The 21,595-nt window shown below is 37.1% G+C and overlaps 1 protein-coding gene across 10 annotated transcripts in view; it reads left to right on the forward strand.

Annotated features, from left to right (window-relative positions):
* The window catches only part of EXOC1 (exocyst complex component 1), a 52,008-nt gene extending 37,822 nt beyond the window's left edge, over window positions 1-14,186 (forward strand). For all 10 annotated transcript variants that reach the window (XM_003933608.4, XM_003933610.4, XM_003933609.4 and 7 more), the window contains 7 exons: window positions 620-727; window positions 1,934-2,010; window positions 2,844-3,072; window positions 5,674-5,857; window positions 9,005-9,204; window positions 11,418-11,612; window positions 13,503-14,186. In XM_003933608.4, the coding sequence (XP_003933657.1) occupies window positions 620-727; window positions 1,934-2,010; window positions 2,844-3,072; window positions 5,674-5,857; window positions 9,005-9,204; window positions 11,418-11,612; window positions 13,503-13,655 (1,146 nt within the window). In that variant the 3' untranslated portion in view covers window positions 13,656-14,186. The remainder of the gene's footprint in view (window positions 1-619; window positions 728-1,933; window positions 2,011-2,843; window positions 3,073-5,673; window positions 5,858-9,004; window positions 9,205-11,417; window positions 11,613-13,502) is intronic.
* The last annotated feature ends 7,409 nt before the right edge of the window (window positions 14,187-21,595 follow it).

Below are 21,595 nucleotides of genomic sequence, written 5' to 3' on the forward strand. Positions count from 1 at the left end.
AAGTATTTTTTTTTTTTTGGTTTTTTAGGTTTTTTTTTTTTTGAGATGGAGTCTTGCTCTGCCTCCCAGGCTGGAATGCAGTGGCACAGTCTGACCTCACTGCAACCTCCGCCTCCCAGGTTCAATCAATTCTCTTGCTTCAGCCTCCCGAGTAGCTGGGATTACAGTTGCTGGCCACCATACCCGGCTAATTTTTATATTTTTAGTAGAGACAGGGTTTCACCATGTTGGCCAGGCTGGTTTTAAACTCCTGAGCTCAAGTGATCCGCCTGCCTTGGTCTCCCAATGTGCTGGGATTACAGGTGTGAGCCATCACACCCGGCCATAAATAGTTTTAAAAGTTGATCTTTGTGTTCCTCTTTCTAGAGCTGAAGTGAATAACTGAGTTTTATTTTAGGTATGTTTTGTGGCCTTGTTATACCTTGTTAATACCATTGTCCTGTTGATCTTGGAAGAGTTAGTCTTTAGGATTCCATTGAGATTATAAATTTATAGATAGAGATTAGTGAGATTATGGATCCATGGTCCATGCAGAAAAGAGAATTAAATGTGGAGTGTTATTTTAAGCATTTGGTGCTTAAAAGTTCTTTCATTATAGAATCACTTTGCTTTTCTTCAGATCTTTGAACAGGTACTAAGTGAACTGGAGCCACTATGTCTGGCAGAACAAGACTTCATAAGTAAATTTTTCAAACTGCAGCAACATCAAAGTATGCCTGGAACTATGGTATGGCTCACTTGTATTTTGGCTAGTATTTATGATCTGTAACATAATTAGCTTAATTAACATGTGGTCACAATTTTATTATGAGAAGAGAAAAGGAAAGAATTATGATGTAAGGATTTATGCAGTAAGGATTTAGGATGTAAGGAATTTTTGTCATACCACAAGATAATAAAAACAGTGACAGTTGAAGTTTGGGCATCTAATTTAATATTTCAGAATATGGATAAGCCTAAATATTCTCTAAATTAGTTGGGGGGAGGAATGTCTGAGTTCAGTTTGTAAAGAACATTATTTAAAAAGCGATTTTAACATTTTAGCAGTCATCAAGACAAAAATAAGTTTAAAAAATGATGTTTGAATGTATACACTATGGTATAGCAAATAATCGCAATGATAAATAAAATGAGGCCTTAGATCTGTCTTCCTTTTGGTTTTGTTACTAACTAGCTATGAGATCTTGAGCCAGTTATTTGATCTCCAGTTTCCTCTTCTGTAAAGTGGATATCATAGTGCCTACTCAGCATGCCTTTCTGGTAGCATACATGTAAGAGAATTAAGAGGAGAGAGTTTCTTGAAAATTTTGAAGAACTTAAAAACAGTGCAAATAAAGTGTGTTTTAAACTAGCATCTCAAAATTGTATGGTTCAGAAAACCAACATATAACAGCAGTCTTAAAATAAATGATAAATTATTACAGATAGTTTAGAATGTTCATTGTTATGGTAGTAATGGTGGTAAATTTGTTTATTTATTGGCTTCTGTAAAAAATTGTATAGTATTTTTTTAATAGTGAAGTTTTATTTGCATACTCGATGAGATTTCCTTAATTTTTAAAGTTCTCTTTTAAAAGTTGGGTTTGGACGTTTTCTATTTTTGTGGTTATTGCTGTCGAGCTGCCCCCATTCCTGTACACTTGTGTTCAGCTTCCTGCACCTCCCTACTTCCCCTCAGGTGCACACATACAAATACAACTTCTCACCCCACACACATTCTTGGATAAAATTTAAGAACAGAGTATCTCATGAACAGTCTTAAACAGCATACTAAATTATATAGCTACCTTTATCAGTAATGCTACCTTTAAAAATCATTATTTTTCATAATGTATTCTTTCCTAGAATTTTAAAATTGAGCAGGCTTTTGCTCTATAAATACTAGTCAAATTGTTGTCTTTTATTACGTAAAGTGCCTGAATACTTTTTACAGGCTGAAGCAGAGGACCTGGATGGAGGAACATTATCACGGCAACATAATTGTGGCACACCACTGCCGGTTTCATCTGAGTATGTCTTTGTTACTATCTATTGTTTATTTTGGAAAAAAGAAAAAAAACTTTAAAACATGGATTGCTGCTCATTGAGGGGTCCAGATGTTTCTCAGCAGCCTGACAGCACTCATAGCACCAGCATATATGTCCATTGTCCTATCAAACGTTTTACTGATTTAAAATTGGTCCTATTTTATGGCTCTTCAACTCTCCCTTGCTCCAGGACTCACAAAAGATGAAGTCAGTCTGTTGTCTGCTGGTAGGAGGAAGCCTTTGAATTGCAGTGTATTTCTTAGAAATCACAAAGCACATTTCATAACCCACTTTTACAAATTAAAGCTAATTCAAATGATAAAACCCAACTCCAATAAAATATTATGTCAAAAACGGCTATAATCATATTTAGACATTTTTATCTGTTTTGTTGTTGTTGTTGTTATTGTTATTTTTTGAGGTGGAGTCTCCCTCTGTTGCCCAGGCTGGAATGCAATGGTGCCATCTCAGGTCACTGCAACTTCCACCTCCTGGTTTCAAGCGATTCCTGACTCAGCCTCCCAAGTAGCTGGGATTACAGACATGCACCACCACGTCTGGCTAATTTTTGTATATTTGGTTGAGACAGGGTTTCACCATGTTGGCCAAGCTGGTCTCAAACTCCTGACCTCAGGTGATCTGCCTGCCTTAGCCTGCCAAGGTGCTAGGATTATAGGCGTGAGCTACCATGCCCAGCTATTTAGACATTTTTAATTGAAATTTAATCTTTTTGTATATACTCAGTGGATTAAAGTTAAAAGTGAATCCACCTGAAGCTTGCTGTAACTTTATACATCTTGTCTGTTTTCTGAACAGGAAAGATATGATCCGCCAAATGATGATTAAAATATTTCGCTGCATTGAGCCAGAGCTGAACAACCTAATTGCATTAGGAGACAAAATTGATAGCTTTAACTCTCTTTATATGCTAGTCAAAATGAGTCATCATGTGTGGACTGCACAAAATGTGGACCCTGCTTCTTTCCTAAGTACTACATTGGGAAATGTTTTGGTGACTGTCAAAAGGAACTTTGACAAATGCATTGTAAGTTTTCTTTTTTTAAAAAATACCTTAGCATCCTAGTGACTGCAAAATATAGATAAATGTATTTAAATTGAGGGATCGCTAGCTTTCTGTTGGGGGATCTATTGTTTATGTCCCTCAAAGCAGGACATGGCAACCATCTATATGAACAGAGTTAGTTGGGTGACACTATGCCAGCTAGTTTCTCTTCCACACTGAATCTTGGAGCAAGTTCTGGAATAGATGGCACAGTGGCAACAGCTGCTCATGAGATCCACTGGAGGCTGGGCACAGTGGCTCACGCCTGTAATGCCAGCACTTTGGGAGGCCAAGGCGGGCAGATCACCTGAGGTCAGGAGTTCAAGACCAGCCTGGCCAACATGGTGAAACCCTGTCTCTACTAAAAATATAAAAATTAGCCCAGCATGGTGGCTTATGCCTGCAATCTCAGCTACACGAGAAGCTGAGGCAGGAGAATTGCTTGAACCTGTGAGGCAGAGGTTACAGTGAGCCTCGATTGCGCCATTGCACTCCAGCCTGGGTGACAAGAGTGAAAACTCCATCTCAAAAAAAAAAAAGAAAATCCACTGGATAACTGACATCTCAGTTTACTAATCAGTGACCATTGATTTAATGAAGCAATTGAAACTGTCACTTGGATTTATTGTTATTCTTCTTTTAATACATCCTAATAAAACTGATTTGATTATTTTAATAGGTTAGTAGTTATAATAATTGTATTGTTTTATTTTAAGAATAAATTGTTATAACTTTGAGCAATTATCATTTTTCTCCTAATAGAAAAAAATTTAACAACTTTCTTACTATCCGTTACATTTTTTATACTTGGAAGTATGAATTGGGCTGGGCCAGATTAAAAAAATGCTTCATGAACACTTCTCAAGGTATGGCACTAGTGAAAGTAATCTAGACAAATATATAAATTCACATTTTCTCCTAAGTCGCCTATATATCTAAAGGACATAGGTTTGCCACTAAAGAAAAGGATGGTTTCTTCTGTCTGTCATCCTTCTCTATATCTTATTTTAATTATTATCTCAATAAATATCTTATTTTTGATAAGATCTCATCTCTCATTTATGAATGCTGGTCAATAAGGTCAGTAGACAAGGATTTATAAAAGAGTGCTTACTGTGTACCAGGCACAAATCTGGGCACTTTGCACACACTGTGTCATCTTAAACCCAGCCCCCTAATAACGTAGATTGTTTGGGAGGTAAAGTTACTTTCCCCAGGTCCGCAGTTAAAAAATGACGTGTCTTGTATTCAAACCCAGATAGTCTGGTTCTAGTGCCTGCAATCTTACCAACACCTTCTCTACTGCATCCATTTTTACACATCACAGTTACTAATACTGATGAAGTGGAACATTAGTAAAGATAATACGAAATAATTGACTATTCTCATAGGATTTTCTTGTACTAATGTCATAAGCCTAGAGATAATTATTTTTCTAATCCATATGTTATATGGTTTTCAAGTTGTACTCCCCAAATCTCAACACAATGAAATTTTAGATGAAAGTTGAAATAATACAAAAGTATTTGGCAGTGTAATCATTCTTACTGAGTAGATTTAGATCCCTTGAGAACCATAGAACATAATTGAATTCATGGATTGTTTTGAACCTAGGATTCTGTCTGTATGAAACATTTCTTTCGCATTTTGTCATAGGCACGAGCACTCTGTGGAACTAAGAATAAGTGACTAATAAATATATGGAAAGCTATATAATGCAAATCCAAATGGAAATTCTTATCCTCCCTCTATGTTTCTATACCCCCAAAATAGAGAATTTGTCTATCCAGAGAGAAATTTTAGACTGATGAAAATTGAAAATGACTGTGGTTCTCAAACTTGATCACTTGGCCACCAACCAGAAGTTACCAGGAGACATCCTATATGTGCTCTGGAATCTGCTCTAATGTAACCTAAAATCAGCAGTTGCCTTGTACTCATCTTTCATAAATGGTAGAAATGTGTGTTGACTGTTTTACTTAGAACAGAGACTTGAAGTTCACAAGCCTTGACTCTATTTTGTTTTGTTTTGTTTTTTCTTTTTTACTTTTTGAGACAGTCTTGCTCTGTTGCCTAGGCTGGAGTCCAGTGGCGCAATCTCGGCTCACTGCATTCTCTGCCTCCTGGGTTCAAGCATTTCTCATTCCTCAGCCTCCCAAGTAGCTGGGATTATAGGCACCTACCACCATGCCCAGCTAAATTTTTTTGTATTTTTTGTAGAGATGAGGTTTCACTATATTGGCCAGGCTAGTCTTGAACTCTTGGCCTCCCAAAGTGCTGGGATTACAGGCATGAGCCACCATGCCCAGGCTGTATTGGTTTTAAATAATTTGTATTATTTTGATTTTCTTAAACTTAGTGTAAAATTGTTTTATTATCTATAGAGTTAGTTTTTCTTAGTTTTCCTTGTTGTGATTCACCTTCAATCAGTAAGCATCCAAAGTGTTCTAGGTACTACATAATATCCTGCCTCTATGATATCTAGCTATACATCTATGTCCACATCTATATGTTTTCTTATGATTAGATGTAGTTTTAAAGTTGCTTGATTACTTATCTCCCTTGCTTTCTGCCTAACTTTAGAGTAACCAAATAAGGCAAATGGAAGAAGTCAAGATCTCAAAGAAGAGTAAAGTTGGAATTCTTCCATTTGTTGCTGAATTTGAAGAATTTGCTGGACTTGCAGAATCAATCTTTAAAAATGCTGAGCGTAGAGGAGACCTAGATAAAGCATACACCAAACTTATCAGAGGAGTGTTTGTTAATGGTAAGCTTTTGTTATGTTCTAAAGAATTGTTACAGTTAATTGTTTTTATTTCTGGTAACTCAGAAGTCAGGAACAGATAGGTTCATTATTTTGTATATCTTAAGTCTTTTTCATCTTTAATGTTAGATAACCTAAAAAAGACTGTGAGATATACAGAATCTCACAGTCTTTTTTGTATATCTCACAGTCTTTTTTAGGTTTTCTAACATTAAAGATTTCTTAAATTTGAAAAATAACGAGTACATAAAACCTACTAATATTCATCAGGAACCACTTACATTTTAGGGTTCATATGGGCTTCTTCTTATACAAAATTGAAAATCTTTATTTTTTATTTTTTATTTTTAAGATGGGCCTCACTCTGTCACCCAGGCTGGAGTGCAGTGGTATGATCTTCGCTCACTGCAACCTTCACCTCCCAGGCTCAAATGATCCTCCCACCTGAGCCTCCCAAGTAGCTGGGACAATAGGTGCACACCACCACACCTTGCTAATTTTTTGTAGAAAATCATTTTTTTAAACACAAAAACATGACCTTCCAGATTACATTTGTATTTCAACAAATGGTAACTTTAAGCAGATCAATTTACTTCTTTAGGCCTCATTTTTTCATATCTATTATACAAGGAAATTAGTGCTAAAATACAAGAGAAATTAGTGCTGAACTACTATAATTCTCTTTCTTCCTGTGTCAGGTTCCACAACTAAGTTACAGAAAAGTCTGGACATGTCATTTCATCTGAAATAAATGATCTGATTGCATGTATTCAGGAATTGTAAAAGCTAAAAAATTGACAGGAAATGGAATAATCTCACCAATTGTTGCCCAGATTTGCCTGCAGTGGCATAATCTGGGCTCACTGCACCCTTCACCTCCCAGGTTCAAGCAATTGTTTTGCCTCAGCCTCCTAAGTAGCTGGAATTATACACGGCCTTCACCATACCAGACTAATTTTTGTATTTTTAGTAGAGATGGGATTTCACTATGTTAGCCAGACTTGTCTCAAACTCCTGACTTCAAGTGATCTCCCCACCTGGGCCTCTCAAATTGCTGGGATTATAGGCCTGAGCCACCGTGCCTAGCCTTGATTTTTCTTTTAAAATTCAAAGTAGCGTTTTTTTAAAATCTGATTCTAAAGTAAATATGGCCAGGCACAATGGCTCAACCTGTAATCTCAGCACTTTGGAAGGACCAGGTGGAGGGTCGCTTGAGCTCAGGAAGTTTAAGACCAGCCTGGGCATTATAGTGAGGCCTTGTCTCTACAAAAAAAATCAAAGCAATTAGCCAGGCATGGTGGTATGTACCTGAGTTTCAGCTACACAGGAGGCTGAGGTAGGAGGATCATTAGAGCTTAGGAGGTCAAGGCTGCCATGAGCTATATTCATGCTACTGCACTCCACTCTGGGTGAAAGAGCCAGACCCATGTCTTAAAAATAAATAATAGGCCGGGCGTGGTGGCTCAAGCCTGTAATCCCAGCACTTTGGGAGGCCGAGGCGGGTGGATCACGAGGTCAAGAGATCGAGACCATCCCGGTTAACATAGTGAAACTTCGTCTCTACTAAAAATACAAAAAATTAGCTGGGCATGGTGGCACGTGCCTGTAATCCCAGCTACTCAGGAGGCTGAGGCAGGAGAATTGCCTGAACCCAGGAGGCGGAGGTTGAGGTGAGCCAAGATCGCGCCATTGCACTCCAGCCTGGGTAACAAGAGCGAAACTCCGTCTCAAAAAAATAAATAAATAAAAATAAATAAATAAATAAATAAATAATAAATGAATGAATGAATTTATATATAAAGAAACTAAAACTTAGAAAACTTAAGAACAGACAGATATTCCTTTAATTGGATAAAAGATCTATCTCAGGCCTAAAGCTTACATGATACTTAACTGCAACAGTAGAGACATTCCATCTGAAATCAATTTAAAGCCGAAATATTGTTAGATCCTTTATTATTTAGCATTGTTGTTGAAGCACTAGCCAGTCCAAGACCTGAAGTATAAATATTTATCCCCAAAAAGAAAGTAAAAATCATTTTTAATCTTATTGTGTAGAGATAATGTTAAATTTTTATTCTTCCAAACTTTTCAATTCCCTTTCTCTTCTCTGTATGTGCATTGTGTGTGTGCATGCGAGCGCACGTATGTATGTTTTCTTTAATATAAAAGTGTTATCATACCTGACACACTGTTTTTGAAGCTGCTGGGCTCTATAATCTTAGTATCTTTCCTCATCAGTTAATATAGATAACCATAATCATTTTTAACGATTATACAGTCATCTTTATGTCATTATCCACTTAACCAAGTCTTCTCTTAGTAAACAGTTAGGGTTTTTTAAGTTTATGTGTCTTTGTATACTTGTCAAATAAATTCTTTAGGGTAAATTACTAGAAATGGATTACTGGGTCAAAGGGTTTATGTATCTCAAGTCTTTTCCCAAATTGTGATACAGAAAGCTTATGTCAGTTTAGTGCTATGAGCAGTTGTGTTACAGCTGTACCAATGCTGGATATTACTAGGTATTGCTAATCTTTTTATTCTTTGTCAACCTGATAGGCTATAAATTATCTCACTATTTTATTTTGCATTTCATTGATTTAGTGTATGGTGTTTTTTTTTTTTTTTTTTTTTTTTTTTTTTCAAATTTTATGTCCAGTTTATTCATCTTTCCCTTTAACAGTCTTCTAAATTTTGGACCTTAAAAAGGTCACATTGTCACAAAATTATTATTTTTTTATTACCTATATTTTCTTTAGTACTTAACGATTGTATTGTTTGCTTTTTACATTTTAAATAATATAGCAATTCAGAATTTGGCTGCATGGTGTAAAGTAGAAACCTAAATTTCATATATTAAAATGGTCCAGCTGGTTGCCCTAGCAAATTTTGAATAATTCATCATTTCTCCATTGATTTGAAAAGCTACTTTTATTATATATGAATTTCCATATACATATGGGACTGTTTTAGGATGACTCATTATTATGATCAGGTAGATGTGAAGAACCCCATTGTGATATATTTTATTCAGTCCAGAAATATGCTTAATTCTTAAAAATGAAAAAAAATTAATCATATAAATGTTTATAACTAAATATCGTCATACTCAGAAATGTTATTTAATTTTTTCTGTTTTGGTTTTAGTGGAGAAAGTAGCAAATGAAAGCCAGAAGACCCCCAGGGATGTGGTTATGATGGAAAACTTTCACCATATTTTTGCCACTCTTTCTCGATTGAAAATCTCATGCCTAGAAGCTGAAAAAAAAGAAGCCAAACAAAAATACACAGATAACCTTCAGGCTTATGTCATTTACTCTTTAGGACAACCTCTAGAAAAACTAAATGTAAATATATTTTCATTCAGTTTTTTTTTTCTTGCTTTTGAACTTATATACCTAAGTTTGCATATGAATTACATACAGAGATTTTTCTTAAATTTTCTCATGTATTGGTGCAGATGGGTAAGGAAGGAGGGACTCAGTTACTGAGGCTGCCAAAGTGCTAGACACTGCTAGATGCTACATGTTTTATTTCTTTTATCTGTGCATTATGTTTATACATAATCTATATTTAATGATAATTTTACCAATTATTAATACTATTCTATTATGCAGTATTTCTGTTAATTCTTATAAACAGTGATGTGTGAACTGAGATAATATTATCCCCATTTCACAAATGAAGAAACTGAAAGTTAAAAAAACTTATCTAACATTTTAATAGCTTATAAATTACCAAGCTGGGGGATGAACCTAGATCAGGCTTTGCCATTACTCTGTCCCATTTCTTACTTTATAAATGACCAACCTTTACAATGTCTAGTTTAGGTGGAAATTTCAAAAATATTATCAAGATAAAAGATAACCAAAAGTTGCTTTATACATTGCCTTTTACTTTTCTTTCCCTTCTTTTTCTTTCTTGACTTGAGTCATTTCCCAGAGCAAGTCTGTTAATTACAGTTAACAAATGATGATTTTAGGGAACTTTACAACATAGTAGAAGCTTAAATGAACCTTTTAAACTAACTTTGTCTACAATATAATTAGTCATCTTTTATAAGTTCTTAGCTTGAAATAAGAGTAAAATAAAAAATATGTATCTGCTGTCAGCAATTCAAAAAAAATACTTGAAAGACATTTAATCAAATGCAGAACTAATTCCTTTTAAGACTTAAGAACAGACAGATACTTCTTTAATTGGATAAAAGATCTGCCTCAGGCCTAAAGCTTACATGATACTTAACTGCACCATTAGAGCCATTCCCTCTGAAATCAATTTAAAGCAGAAATATTGTTAGATCCTGTATTATTTAGCATTGTTGTTGAAGCACTAGGCAGTACGACAAGACCTGAAACATAAATAAGAGATATGGAGAAGAGAGTCAAGATTATCATGTATATGATATGTTCAAATTACTGGTGTTGATGAAGTGGCAGGATTCAAAGCAAAACTGTGCAGTTCCTGTCTACCAATTAAGAGCTTATGTAGAAACGGTGTAGTTCCTGTCTACTAGTTAAGAGCTTATGTAGAAACAAAATTTTTAAAGCACTAAGAATAACTTATCAAAGAATGATAATTTAATGAAGAATAAACAAATAATAATCACTAAGAAAGTTTTTTTAAAAAGTAATGAGAGGGAATTGAGTTTGTCAGTATTAAAGCTTTGTGTTGTGCTCAAATATAGGTATGCCATTCGGTAAAAGCATATATATAAAAGAAGACCTGGGAATAACATTTATAATAGTATAACATAATCAGTATGTTTAATATAAAAGATCTTATTAAAGTCAGTAAGAAAAGCACTAAGACCCCAATTTCTAAACGGGGCAAGGGACCTGAGTCACTACTAAATGTATGAAAGCAGGTTAACCTTATTTATAGCCAAAGAATTAGAAAATAAAATGATAAACTTTTTTTACTCTGGCAGCTATTGTTTTAAATTGTCATAATGCCACAATGCTTATGATGGTATAGTGAAATAGCAACCTCGTATACTGTTGACAGAAATATAAATTGATTGAGCTTTCCTAGGAAGCAGTTTGTATGTATACTGAAGAATCTTTCAAATACTTAAAGTTACGCTCTTCAATAGAGTAATTACAGTCCTGGAAATTTAATCAGTAAGGTAGGTAAATAGTGCAAAAATATTTATTTCAAATATATTTATAATAGATTTTCTAAAGCCTCACTAGATTTACCAAGTCCAAAAAAAAAAGGTGTGGGGGGTGGGATCTAGTACTGAGGGATGGATAATAATTGTCGTTCAGTCATTGTAGGAAATAGTGTGCAGCCATTAAAATTTATATTTAGGAAAAAACATAAATGTAAAATGTGACATGAAATTATAATCTCATATATGTATTCACGCATCAGAAGATTAGAAGGAAATCAAAGTGTTAACACCGCTTATCTCAGGGGAATGTTAATAGGTGATTGTTATTTTATTCTTTATACTTTCACACATTGTCTGGTTTTTGCATGGTGATTATACACTACTTTGTAAACAAGATTTTTTCAGTGTAAATGTTAGCCATTGTTTGTTTTCATTTCCTTGAAGCATTTCTTTGAAGGCGTTGAAGCTCGTGTGGCACAGGGCATAAGAGAGGAGGAAGTAAGCTACCAACTTGCATTTAACAAACAAGAACTTCGTAAAGTCATTAAGGAGTACCCTGGAAAGGAAGTGAAAAAGGGTCTGGACAACCTCTACAAAAAAGTAGATAAACATTTATGTGAAGAAGAGAACTTACTTCAGGTATTCATAGTTCTTTTGACCATCTGGCCTGAAGATCCTTACCTATATTGCTTTTCTTTAAATATTTTTATAGAAATGCTACAGATCTAGAACAGAAGGAGAGTTCTGTTAAAGTACAGACCAGGTTAATGAATGATGCGGAAGAAAGGAATACTGTTTATATAAGCATGTATGGCTATTTCTGCTTGTTTTGCATTTCCACTTTATTATGGTGAGGCGTTAAGTTTGTTTTTCTTTGGTTGGTTGGTTGGAGTTAGAAATGGGTTGATAATCTGGCTCCAGATTAAGCTGCAAGTTACTTAACCTCTCTGAGCCTCGGTTTCCTTATTTGAAAAGTGGAAATGATACCTCTCTTATATAGTAGGCACTGTATTGGGCAACATAGCAAGACCTTGTCTCTACTAAAAATGTAAAAAAATAGCTGGACATGGTGGCACGTGCCTGTAGTCACAGCTACTCAAGAAGCTGAGGTGGGAGGATCGCTGTAGCCCAGGAGATTGAGGCTCCAGTGAACTATAATCGTACCACTGCACTCCAGCCTAGGCCACAGAGGAAAGAAAGAAAGAGAGAAAGAGAGAGAGAGAGAGAGGAAGTCGGCTTAGAGAGGTAAAGGAAGGAGGGAGGGAGGGAGGGAAGGAGAAAGGAAGGAAGGGAAGGAGGGAGGGAGGGAAGGAGGAAGTAAGGAAGGAAGGGAGGGAGGGAAGTAGGGAAGGGAGGAAGGAAGGGAGGGAGGGAAGTAGGGAAGGGAGGAAGAAAGGAAGGAAGCTTAGAGAGGTAGAATAATAGGACCAAGCTCCCATAACTAATGGGCAGTGGAGCCAGATTTAAAGGTCAAATTAGGCCATTATTCTTTATAAACCATACTGAAAGGCCCAGAGATGAGTTAAAGTAGTTCTGATTTCATCATCATGGAAGACTTCCTGAGGGATATTGCATTGTTTGTTTTAACCTCTGAAAGTCAGATGTACTTTAACAGGCAAAGTAGGGATGAGGGGAGTAGCATTCTAGAAAGAAATAATATGAGCTAAGCGATGAAAAGCAAAAAGCATAATACTGCTTAGGAAATAGTGATTGTTGACAGGAATTTGGGATTTATGAGATGGAAGGTTTACAAAAAAAAAAAAAATTTAGAAGAATGCATTTCCTCAGCTGTCAAATAGGGAAGATGATCATAATACCCACTCTCACCAAGTCATCATGAGACTGAATACTACTATATTCCTAAAGTGCTTTTTACTGTGCTCATAAAGAGTAAGCTTCAATTAATGTAATCTTTTTAAGCTATTATGTCAATGTGCGTATCACATTGTGTCTTGATAGTTGTGTGCATATTAGTCTTCACTGTTAGATTGTAAATCACTTGATTGCAGATAATAGATCTGACTCATTTTGCTGTCCTCCAAGGCATCAAGCAATGTTTTGCATCAACAATTTTAGATAAAGAAAATTTTAAATTTTATGGGAAATTGAAGCATTACATTTTATGTAATCACTAGTGTTAGTTCTATGCGTAATTGTGCATATCCACATCTGTGTTAGATATTGCAGTATGTAAGATAATAGCTAAAATGTCATGAGTGCTTACTTGTGTCAAACATGGTTCTAAGCACTTTGTGTACATTTCTTATTTAATTCTCACAAAATTATGAGGAAGATCTTATTATTATCTTGGTTTATAGATGAGGAACTTGAGGCACAGAGCAGTGATGTCATATACTGGAGGTCACAAATCTCGTAAGTAAAAGTGAGAAGGATTCTGGCTCCAGAATGCATGTTCTTAGCGACGGTAGTATCCAAAGTCTTAGAATATGTCTTGACATTATTTCTGCATACTAGATTACATATTATTTCCATTTATGGCCTAATGACTTTTTTTTCTTTAAATAATAGGTGGTGTGGCACTCCATGCAAGATGAATTTATACGCCAGTATAAGCACTTTGAAGGTTTGATAGCTCGCTGCTATCCTGGATCTGGTATTACAATGGAATTCACTATTCAGGACATTCTGGATTATTTTTCCAGCATTGCACAGTCCCACTAAACCTTGTGAAAGAAGGAAAGATAAGTGAATGAAGCATTTGAGTATACCAGACACTATACCAAAATACCAAGCAACTGTTTAGAGAACCCAGACTTACAATTTTACGTATTATTAAATGTTAGATAAATGGGTAGTACCATACTACAAATATTTAAGTGCAGAATTACCAACCTATATAGCAGTTTTATTTGCACTGTAGGTTGTGTCCTAACTTAAGCATTTATGTCATCATAAAATGCCCTTAGCATTCCTCAGTGACTGGATGGGAAATTTTCCTTTATTGCCTACCTGCCTGTGTTTGAGAGTGGTTGTCCCATGAGTAATGCATTTGGAGTTCTTCAGCTTTCACTGCTTCTCTGTTGCTTGCTAATCATGTAACTACTAAAATACCATACAAAATTGTTTTTTCACACTAACAAATGTGTATATGGAAGAGAGGGCTCATGTGATGATCCTTTATTTGTAAACTTAAATTTTTGAGGATTATGTGACTGTAATAACAAATGTGAAATAAATTTTCAAAAAAGTTGACACTTGATAGTATTTTAAAGTCTGTTATATGCTGTCTTCTGTATTAAAGCAAATCCTTACAAAACCCATATACAAAAATTAATTGCAAGTTTACATACCACAAAACACTTAAAAGTTTAATAATAAGTAAAGTAAGCTGAGTGCAGTGGCCCATGCCTGTAATTCCAGCACTCTGGGACTCCAAGGAGGGAGGACTGACTGAGGCCAGGAATTTGAGACTACCCTGGGCAACACAGTGAGACCCTGTCTCTACAGAAAAATAATTTTCTAAATTAGCCAGGTGTGATGGTACATGACTATAAGCCACTTGAGAAGTGGAGGTAGGAGGACTGCTCTAGCCCAAGAGTTTGAGCTGTGATTGTGCCACTGTACTCCATCCTGGGCAACATAGCAAGACATTGCCACTTAAAAAAAAATAATAGCATCAAAGATGTTTAGTATTTAGAATTAATTCTAACAACAGATGGGCTATATCCTGAATTGAATCCCTGCTAAAATTTTATGTTGATACCCTAACCCCCAATTGGCTATATTGAAGGTAGGGACTTTAAGAAGGTGATTAAGATTACATGAGGTCAGAAGGGTAGAAACTCTGATTTAATTAGACTCAATGCCCTTGTAAGGAGAGGAAGAGACACCAGAGCTCGCTCTCCCTCCGCCATGGGAGGGCACAATGAGAAGGCAGCTGTCTGCAAAGCAGGAAGAAAGCCCTCACCAGAACCTGACCATGTTGGTTCTCAGCATGCATGATCTGAGACTTCCAGCCCCAAGCTAATACAAGATGTATAAGACCTTTATGGAGAAATTATAACTACTGAAAGATACTAAAGAAGATCAAAATAAGTGAAGAAGTATTCATGTTTCCAGATATGAACACATACTAAAGTAGAAATGGCAGTTCTTGCTCATTTTTTTGTTTTTGTTTTTGTTTTTGTTTTGTTTTTTTGTAGAGAGAGGGGATCTCTGCTCTGTTACCCAGGCTGGAATGCGGTGGTGTGATGACAGCTCACTGCAGCCTCTACCTCCTGGGCTCAAGTGATCCTCCCACCTCAGCCTTCCAAGTAGCTGAGTGTACGGATACACATCACCACATCTGGCTAATTTTATTTTTTGTAGAAATGGGGTCTCCCTATGTTGCTCAGGCTGGTCTCAAACTCCTGGGTTCAAGTAATCCTTCTGCTTCAGCCTCCCAAAGCACTAGGATTACAGGTGTGAGCCACTGTGCCAGCTGGCAGTTATTTTCAAGTTTCAAGATTTAGCACAGTTCCAGTCAAAATCACAACTGTCTTTGTTTGGTTTTGTTTCTGTAGGACTTGACAAGCTGATTCCAAAATGTATATGAAGATCAAAAGACTAATAGCCAGTACTCTCCTTGGAAGGTAGAAGGAGTTTTCTTATCAAGAATTATAATTAAAGCAGCATTTTATTGGTACGAAGATAAATAGACCAGTGGAACAAAACTGAGAGCACAGAAACAGAGCCATACAAATATGGACTCTGTTAATATTACCTGTGTGGCATGGCATGGCAAGTCAGTGGGGAAGTGACAGACTTGGAATAAGTGGTACTGAGACATTGGTAGTCCATAAGAGAAAAGGTGAAAATTGAACACCTATCTCACACCACACTCAGAATGAATTCCACGTGGACTGAATACCTAAATGTGAAAGGCAAAAACTATGGAACTTTTCAAAGACAGTGTAAGAAAGTATCATTTTTGCCCCAAGACAGAAGAATTTTGTTTAAAAAGACACAAAATTGCAAATTGGAAAAAATGAACAGATTTGACTATATTAAAAATAGGAACTTATGGTCATCTTTTGATGAAAGTGAAATGACAATCTACAAATTGAGAAAATATAACTAACACATGTCACAAAACAATCAGCATCCAAAGCCTATTTTTAAGCTTCCAAAAATCAGTTCAAAAAAAAACATAGAACAAAAAAACCCAAACAACTTTAACACAGGCATTTCACAGAAGAAAGAAACAAAATGGCTATAAACATATGAAGTGTTCACCGTTACTTGTTACCAAGGAAATGTGAATTTAAAAGAATGTGAAGCCACCAAAACACAAATGCTTCTACAATCACTTAAACCATTTGACATCATCTAGTAAAGATGCATGTCATTTATGACTCAGCAATTCCAGTCTTAGGTATGTGCCCCAAAGGAATAGGTCTCTAAGATCCCCATGTCCCTGCCAGATACCATCCCCTTCCTATCCTGATTTACAGATTAGAATAACCTATGTGTTTATAAATACAGGTGTCTGCGCCCCATACAGACATTAAATTTCAATTGGTCCAGTGCGGGGCCCAAGCATCTATGATTTTTAAAAACTTTGCACTAATTCTGGTACTCTGAGGATTAAGAACCACTGCCATAAAGAAACTCATGTATTATGAATTAGTATTAGGTTGGTGCAAAAGTCATTGCTGTTAAAAGTAATGGCAAAAACTGCAATGAGTTTTGCACTAACCTAATCCAAAGTCGAATCAAAGCTCCCATCAGTACTTTTGTTTGTAATAACAAAAAACTGCAAACAACCCATATGTTCATAATAGTAGAAGGGATAGACTAAGGTACAGAGCCATTCAATAGAATACCAATAGAGTGAAAATGAGTAAATTTTTGCTATACTAACAATGTAGATTAATGACAGGAAAATGATGTCAGATAAAAAAGGTAAATCACAAAAGAATACATGCAGTATGATCCTATTAATATAAAAGTTCAAAAACCTTTAAGATTAAATAATATGTGGTTTGGGATTACAAATGTAAAACTAAAGAAGAGAGAATGATACAATTCTGGAGTGATTGGAGGAGCAGGGAAGGAAGGGGATGGTGTCTGGCAGGGACATACAGGATTTTTAAAGGCATGTTAGAATATTCTTAAACTGGACAGTGGATACACAGATTTTATTGTATCCTGACATTTTATATCCTACATATACCTTATAATTTTTTTTTTTTTTTTTTTTGAGACAGAGTCTCGCTCTGTTGCCCAAGCTGGAGTACAGCGGCATGATCACAGCCCGCTGCAGCGTCGACCTCCTGGGCCCAAGCAATCCTCCCACCTCAGCCTCTCAGGTAGCTGTGACTACAGGTACGTGCCACCATGTCCTGCTAAGTTTTGTTTTTCTGTTTTGTTTTGTGTTTTGTGAAGAAGGGTTTTCACTATGTTGCCCAGGCTGGTCTCAGACTCCTGACCTCAAGTGATCTGCCCGCCTCAGGCCTCCCAAAGTGCTGGGATTACAGGCGTGAGCCATCGTGCTCAGTCATAAATCTTATTTGATATCAATCCAACACTTGATTTAAATATTTAAAATCAAATTCATGTATGTGGATATGCATATATCCTTATCAATAGATAATAAAACCTGTCTTCATGAGCAGGCAGTGGTTAATTTTAATGTGATGGTATGGCTCTTACTTAAAAGGTGGTGGATAACTCCCATCTGTTATGTTTTTATAAACCTTAAAGATGTATACTATTATTTGCTAGAAGTGCTAACAAGAGAGGAACACAGAACCTTTAAACTACTGAAAATCGTAACTTAGAGAATATTTGTAGAAGAGAAAGTACTAAGAAAGTAAAAATAGCTTTTCCAAGAAAGTTAAATTTGTATTATCAATGGTGTTGAAGAAAGATTATTAGTTATCACAGCTATCTGCTTTGAGATCCTCTACATCAGTGTTCCTCAAACTTTAATGTATTTATTAAACAACTTGGGATCTTGTTGTTATGCATATTCTGATTCAATAGATTCCGTGGGGCCCAAGATTCTGCATTTCCTACAAGCTCCCAAGTAGCACCAATGCTGCTGTTCCATAGGCCCTGCAGTATGAGTTGCAAAGCTTTACAATAAAGTTAGTTACATCATTTGTGCCTCTGAACGAGTAAGGATTATTTTTTTCTCCCTTGAGAGATAGCTGATATTTATGCTTGTGTTTTTAAAAGGGGTTCCTCGATTGTTATATTTGGTGATACTGTGATATAGTACTCACTTATCTAAACACCTTAATGTACTACGAAGCACATTAAGGAGTAATTCCTGTTATCAAAAGAAGAGGGGGAGAGCTAAAAGTAGAACTACCGTTTGATCTAGCAATCCTACTACTGGTATCTACCCAGAGGAAAACAAATCATTATTCAAAAAACATGCTAGCACATGCATGTTTATAGCAGCACAATTTGCAACTGCAAAATTGTGGAACCAACCCAAATGCCCACCAATCAACAAGTAGATAAAGAAACCGTGGTGTGTGTGTGTGTGTGTGTGTGTATGTATATTATTCCTTCATATGTGTATATATATATATATACACACACACACATACACACACACACACACACACACACACACACACACACACACACGTATATGAAGGAATACTAGTCAGCCATAAAAAGGAATTAATTAACAGCATTTGCAGTGACCTGGATGAGCCTGGAGATTATTATTCTAAGTGAAGTAAGTCTTGAATGGAAAACCAAGCGTCGTATGTTCTCACTGATGTGTGGGAGTTAAGCTATGAGGATGCAAAGGCATAAGAATGATATAGTGGACTTTGAGGACTTGCAGGTAAGAGTAGAAGGGAGATGAGGGATAAAAGACTACAAATATGGTGCAGTATATACTGCTTGGGTGATGGGCGCACCAAAATCTCACAAATCTCCACTAAAGAACTTACTCATGTAACCAAATACCACCTGTTCCCCAATAACTTAAGAAAAAAATTTTTTAAAAAGAGAGAGGAGCGGGGAGGAAGGTCAAAAAGCAGTGGGATAGATGGCACAGGGAAGAGAAATGTATTAATATAGATGGAGAAAGTGTTATAGGACCAACAGGTTCATGTGCCTGCTTCAGGAACAGACTAATTACGCAGAGACAGCAGAGATGCCACACCCAGTTTAATGACTGTAGTCGGCTGCGCGCACTGGCTCACACCTGTAATTTCCACATTTTGGGAGGCTAAAGTGAAGAATTACTTGAGCCCAAGAGTTTGAGACCAGCTTGGACAACATGGTGAGACCCCCATCTCTATAGAAAAAAAATTTTAATTAGCTGGGCATGGTGGTAGGACTATAGGTATAGTCCCAGCTACTAGGGAGGCTGAAGCAGGAGAATCACTTGAGCCAGGAGTTGGAGGCTGCAGTGAACTGTGATGGCACCTCTGCATCCCAGCATGGGTGACAGCAAGAAAGACCCTGTCTCTGTTTCTTAAAATTAATTAATTATTGCAGGTTTCAAGCAAGACGATGTGAGGAAACCCTCAAATCCATCTCCCAGAGAAGTTCCAGACTGGAATTTTTAAGGGGATCATGGAGAGTGAAGGGCTGGAGAATTGGGGTCGGATAAGGGGGATGGATCCATCAGGATGTGAAAACTACGTTCTTTGGTGTCAGCTCCTCATGGGGGCCTTCAGACCAACTGAGCCAGTAGTGTGGTCAGTATGCAGGACCTGAAGGACTATTTTCAAGGGAAAACTCATCTTTCACAATATGTAAGTTGATATCTATAGAGCAGCTAAGGGAAATGGTAATCTAAGGTCTACATGATTCTCGAACACTAGGCACCAGACGACCATGAAGGAGCAGGCCAGAGAGCAAGCTGACCTCATGGTTCATGCTGAATATGCTGCAAGCTTGGCTTATTCTCCTTTCTCCCCTCTCTCCTTCCCTGGTTAATTTTATGATGTTTACAGGGCAGTTTCAAAAGGGAGTTCTAGGAGGCAATGGAGAATACAAGAAGCAAGACAAAGCAACGGCGTCTGTGGGCAGATTGCTTGCCCAGCGGTCTGGTGAGGGCGGCTTCTCTGCGTTCAGTAGCTCAGTCAACCTATCTGGACCTCATACAAGACAATGGGTCTTTCTAACAGTTATATATTTTGCCTAATTGGCTAGAAGAGAGGGTGGTGATGAAGTTAAATTGAAGGAATACGTTCTGATCTGAAGGTTACACTTGTCTCCATTTAATTTTAAGCAGCTTTTCCTGTCATTCTTTAAATTACGTTGCCCTGTAATTCCTGCATAGGAGCCTATTCTTTTCCTTCATGGCACTTGCCAGATTTTGAAATATATTGATTTGTCTTTTATTTCTTCAGTATCTTGCCCCCCACACGTAGACTACAAGGTTTATGATTTGGATCAAGACCTGTTTACCAATGTCTATCTAGCACACGTAAGTACTTAATAAATATTACATTTTGGGGGCTTGGGGAATTTTGTTTTTGTTTTGTTTTGAGGCAAGGTCTTACTGTGTTTCCCAGGTTGGAGTGCAGTGGCACAATCATGGCTCACTGCAGCCTCAACTTCCTGGTCTCAAGTGATCCTCCTGCCTCAGCCTCCTGAGTAGCTGGGACTACAGATACACCACCACCCTGCATGGCAAGTTTTAAAAATTTTTTGTAGAGACAAAGTCTCACCATGTTGCCCAGGCTAGTCCTGAACTCCTGACCTCAAGAGATCCTCCCACCTCAGCCTCCCAAATTGCTGAGATGACAGACATAAGCCACAGCGCCAGCCTAAATACTAAGTTTAAAAAGACAAGAGGTGAGCCGGACACTGTGGCGCATGCTTGTAAGCCCAACACTTTGGGAGGCTGAGGCAGGTGGATCGCTTTGAGCTCAGGAGTTTAAGACCAACCTGGGCAACATGGCAAAACCCCATATCTATGAAAAATACAGAAATTGTGGCTCACACCTATGATCACAACTACTCGGAAGGCTGAGGTGAGAGGATCACTTGAGTCCAGGAGGTGGAGGTTGCAGTGAGCCGAGATGGCATCACTACACTTCAGCCTGGATGACAGAGCAAGACCCTGTCTCATAAAAAAAAAAAAAAAAAAGACAAAAAGTGAACAGGTCATTGTTAATTCATGGAAAGAGGAGACAGTAACTCCTATTTCTTTATATTGCCTTCAATGTCTGAAGCACAAGCATACTCTCCAGTGTCAGTTCCAGCTGGGTGGAGCTCTGCTTGCTTTGTTCCCTGCTTAAGCCCAAAGTCTAATATGCTGCCTTGCTTAAGGAGCTCAGTAACTAGATGCTGAAGACATACTCATGCCACGGACTGAGTGAGGGAGTTGTTATCAGGAAGTTGGCCCGCAAAGTAAAGAAAATTGTGCTTTGCCTGTAATTCTTACTTCGTATAGCACTCAATGCGAGATCTTGCACACGCTGTAGTATCAATTCAACCGATGCCTGTGGATTGAATTAAGTTCACGAAGGGAACTCAGTGAACGTTATCTCCTATAGAATTTAGCCATGTTCTCTTTGAGAAGATGGTTTTCTACATCTACTTCTATAAGGCCCTCTTCTAGACACTGTGGGCCATGGGGACTGCCTACTCTGCCTTGCTAAGAGAACTCTGTTTTTTTTTTTTAGTCTTTCTCTGTC

This window comes from Saimiri boliviensis, chromosome 3, assembly GCF_048565385.1.
Source record: "Saimiri boliviensis isolate mSaiBol1 chromosome 3, mSaiBol1.pri, whole genome shotgun sequence".
Classification (NCBI taxonomy): domain Eukaryota; kingdom Metazoa; phylum Chordata; class Mammalia; order Primates; family Cebidae; genus Saimiri; species Saimiri boliviensis.